Below are 3,095 nucleotides of genomic sequence, written 5' to 3'. Positions count from 1 at the left end.
GTACAGCGCATAAGATTCCCTCTTATCAGGATAAAAAGTAGAATTTGTCGATGGGGTCCAATAAGCACCCGAGGTTCCTATTTCTAATCCTATATAAGGAGGATATGTAAGCCATTGCAGAATATCAAACAATACTTAAATCCTACTTTGGTAATAATTTGTAAACGCTTCTCTTCAGGGAATAAATCTTTGAATTTGAAGTAAATTGAGTCTGCAACATCAAGTAAACTCTTATCTCAGTTATTTCTAACTTATGTCTTGATCCAACACCCTTTCCCTCACTCAGCACGAATCGATTCTCTTTCTTGATTCTCTTTCTCGTCGTCGATTTTTTTTTATGCCTGATGAATATAAACACTACAGAAGTTTGAACCTTTTCCCCAAAAGCCTAGGACGGATGCTACACTTTACAAATACTGAAAATTGAATATTGTAATTTCCGTTAGTGATCTTATTGAGAATAAGACCACTTATGTGACAATGTTTCTGCTAGTAAAACAGTTTTTTTTTCAAAAATAAAAAATATCGGATACAACGTTAAGTGGTCTTATTGTGAGAATATACAGCTGCCTTTTAAATTTCTTTTTGACCATATGTCCTAATTTAAGAAGGATTCAATTTATTTTAAACATTGGACATCAAGATAAAAAAGACTTTATTAATAACAATAAAATTTATTTAAATATAGATGATAATATAGTAGGATAGAATCCAATGACACATAATGATCCATATCACTTAGTGAAATAAAACTTGATTATTGTTGTATTCATGTATATATCCAGAATTTCTATAACCATGTACACCTTTAAGAATATGAGACCTTCATATCCTTGCGAGCCCAACACCACCATCAGAAAAGTTAAAACATTGTCACAGATCACTGGCACCGTGGCCGCTTTTGCCAGCTACAGGAACCCAATTCCAAATGCCTTACTAGTGAATGGCAGACGATATCCAAACATGATGTTTTCAACCACCGGCAATCTGTTAACAAAATATACAAAAACTACTCGAACTTTACGTCATCCATTCCACCACCGCCGCCATGGATGAAGGGCCACCTCTCTCTAGCAATGATATAGCCAAGTCACACTCATGCCACCCCCTCAAGCCACTGGCTAACTTCTGCAGGGTCTCCTGCTTCACTCCTCCCACCCATGCCGGTGCAAACTTCACCAGCAAGCCGACAAAGCAAGATACGTATGCTTTCCATGTAGCTGGATCACAGCCAAGAATTATGTTGCCTCCCACTGCTCCAGCAATAAAATCCATGTGGATACCGATCACCCTGGTTCGCCTTGAAGAGAACACTGATGTGTATGCTGGGGACGTGTTCCCATTTCCCCAAACAAAGGATCCACATAAGATTAGCATATAGGCCATAGCATACCCTTGTAGAATGTTAGATACTGGTCCGGCACCACCTAATTTTTCCTCACTAGTTGATAGAAGCAGGGTTGGCAATGTCTCTTCGTACAATATCTGAACCATCTGCACCCCACCTGCAATGCACAACAGGCTAGCCCCTAGAGTTGCCACTTCTTGTACTCCTGAGGCAGCAGCAGCCAGTGATGTGCGACCTGATTTCAGACAAGCAGGCCCGCCAGAGGCCCATTCGTTTGCTAGTTTGTGTGCCCACTCAATAACCAGCTTGAAAATCACCTCATTAACAAAATGGGTATCATGAAAGTTCCGAAATGTCCGAAGGTATAGAAAACCAGGAGGAACCGGTAGCCTAGCACCTTCATCAGACATGAACTGTCCTAAGAGTCCATTAACTCCTCGATTGGCTATAATGTGAGAATCTCCAGAAACTGATGGACCCAGAAATGATGTGAAGCAGCTTCTGATCAGCTGTGCAACAGCTCTTTTCCCTTGAGAAGAGAACGTGATGATGAGGAGGACAATAAAGTCATGCCGGAATCATCATGTGGCCAGGTGCAACCTGTTGCACAGTTCTCAAGGGCCTGATCCATGAATGTAGTGTCCACACATCGTTGGCAATTGTAGGTATTGTTCATCTGCATAATTTCCTCTTTTACTTTGTCAAATGAGCAGTAGATATTGTTCATTGGCAGCTTCTTATCAAAGTTGACCTTGCAAAGAACAAGGTATAATATCTCTACTTTCGAATATGTGTAATGTAGTCGCAAAATCTAAAACCTTTTGTCTCCCAATCTTCAATAGTGTTAGCTTAATAGTCCTAGAGTGTCCAGTCTTTCTGCCAATGACAGGTATAAAGAAAATTTTTTAACAATTGTCACTGTTTGACTATATCCTTCACTATATACATAACACCTCAGCCTTCTTGAAGTTAACAACATTGTCTATGACTAGACTGTATATTTTACACCTATCTGTAAGTACACTATCTTTTTTTTTTTTTTGATGAATCTAAGTACACTATCTATTGACTGTATATATCAGGTGCATCATTAGATCATCATTTGTGGCGACTATGTGTATTGATATGTTACACTTCTATTTTATGGTAGCTGATATGAATGTAGAAATGTTTAACACATTGGCCAAGTTGAAATTAATTATATTCATGCTTAATGTTTGATTATATATACACCTATAGTTTCTTATTTGAGTTTTCTTACTTTACTTTTTATATTCATTTATTTTATTTTATTTTTATTCATTTAAGATTTAGGCCAAACAAGATGAAATATGTAGGTTGACATGGGATTACCCCATTATATACTTTTTATTATATATCTAAAATGTTTAAAATATAAAGTTGTAGACACAACCTTTATTTTTATCTTAAAATATTGTATTGTATTGCTTAGCTGCTATTATTGAGCTTTATATTTCTACAGTTAAAATAAAGGCATTTCACAAATTGAAAAATCAGTTGGCCAATTCAAGTTGAGAATGGCTTGACAAAACAGCTTACAACTAGATTTGGGAAGTTCATGGTTTGGTTCAATATTCTATTGGCCTAGGCATAGAGGAACTACACCAATCCATCCTGAACTTGATGGTTAAACTCTACTGCGGTGACGATACTGTAGGGGAGGTCCTGCGGAAAAATAGCTCGATGCCAGAATGCCCCGTATTTGATTTGACTTTTTCCATATTTG

General features: G+C 37.4%; 1 protein-coding gene across 1 annotated transcript; it reads right to left on the bottom strand.

The window, feature by feature from the left end:
• Nucleotides 1–738: 738 nt before the first annotated feature.
• On the bottom strand, nt 739–1,862 carry LOC121981466 (mediator of RNA polymerase II transcription subunit 33B-like). Its single transcript, XM_042533997.1, has one exon. The coding sequence runs from the start codon at nt 1,756–1,758 to the stop codon at nt 1,021–1,023; it is 738 nt and encodes a 245-aa protein (XP_042389931.1). The 5' UTR covers nt 1,759–1,862; the 3' UTR covers nt 739–1,020.
• Nucleotides 1,863–3,095: the final 1,233 nt, after the last annotated feature.

This window comes from Zingiber officinale, chromosome 5A (assembly GCF_018446385.1).
Source record: "Zingiber officinale cultivar Zhangliang chromosome 5A, Zo_v1.1, whole genome shotgun sequence".
Lineage (NCBI taxonomy): Eukaryota > Viridiplantae > Streptophyta > Magnoliopsida > Zingiberales > Zingiberaceae > Zingiber > Zingiber officinale.
Note: the sequence above shows the minus strand (reverse complement) of the source record. Positions and strands in the feature narration are given on the sequence as shown.

What these genes read in the sequence shown, in the direction of transcription:
- LOC121981466 (XM_042533997.1), bottom strand. Translation starts at nt 1,758, where the DNA reads ATGTCTGATGAAGGTGCTAGGCTACCGGTTCCTCCTGGTTTTCTATAC.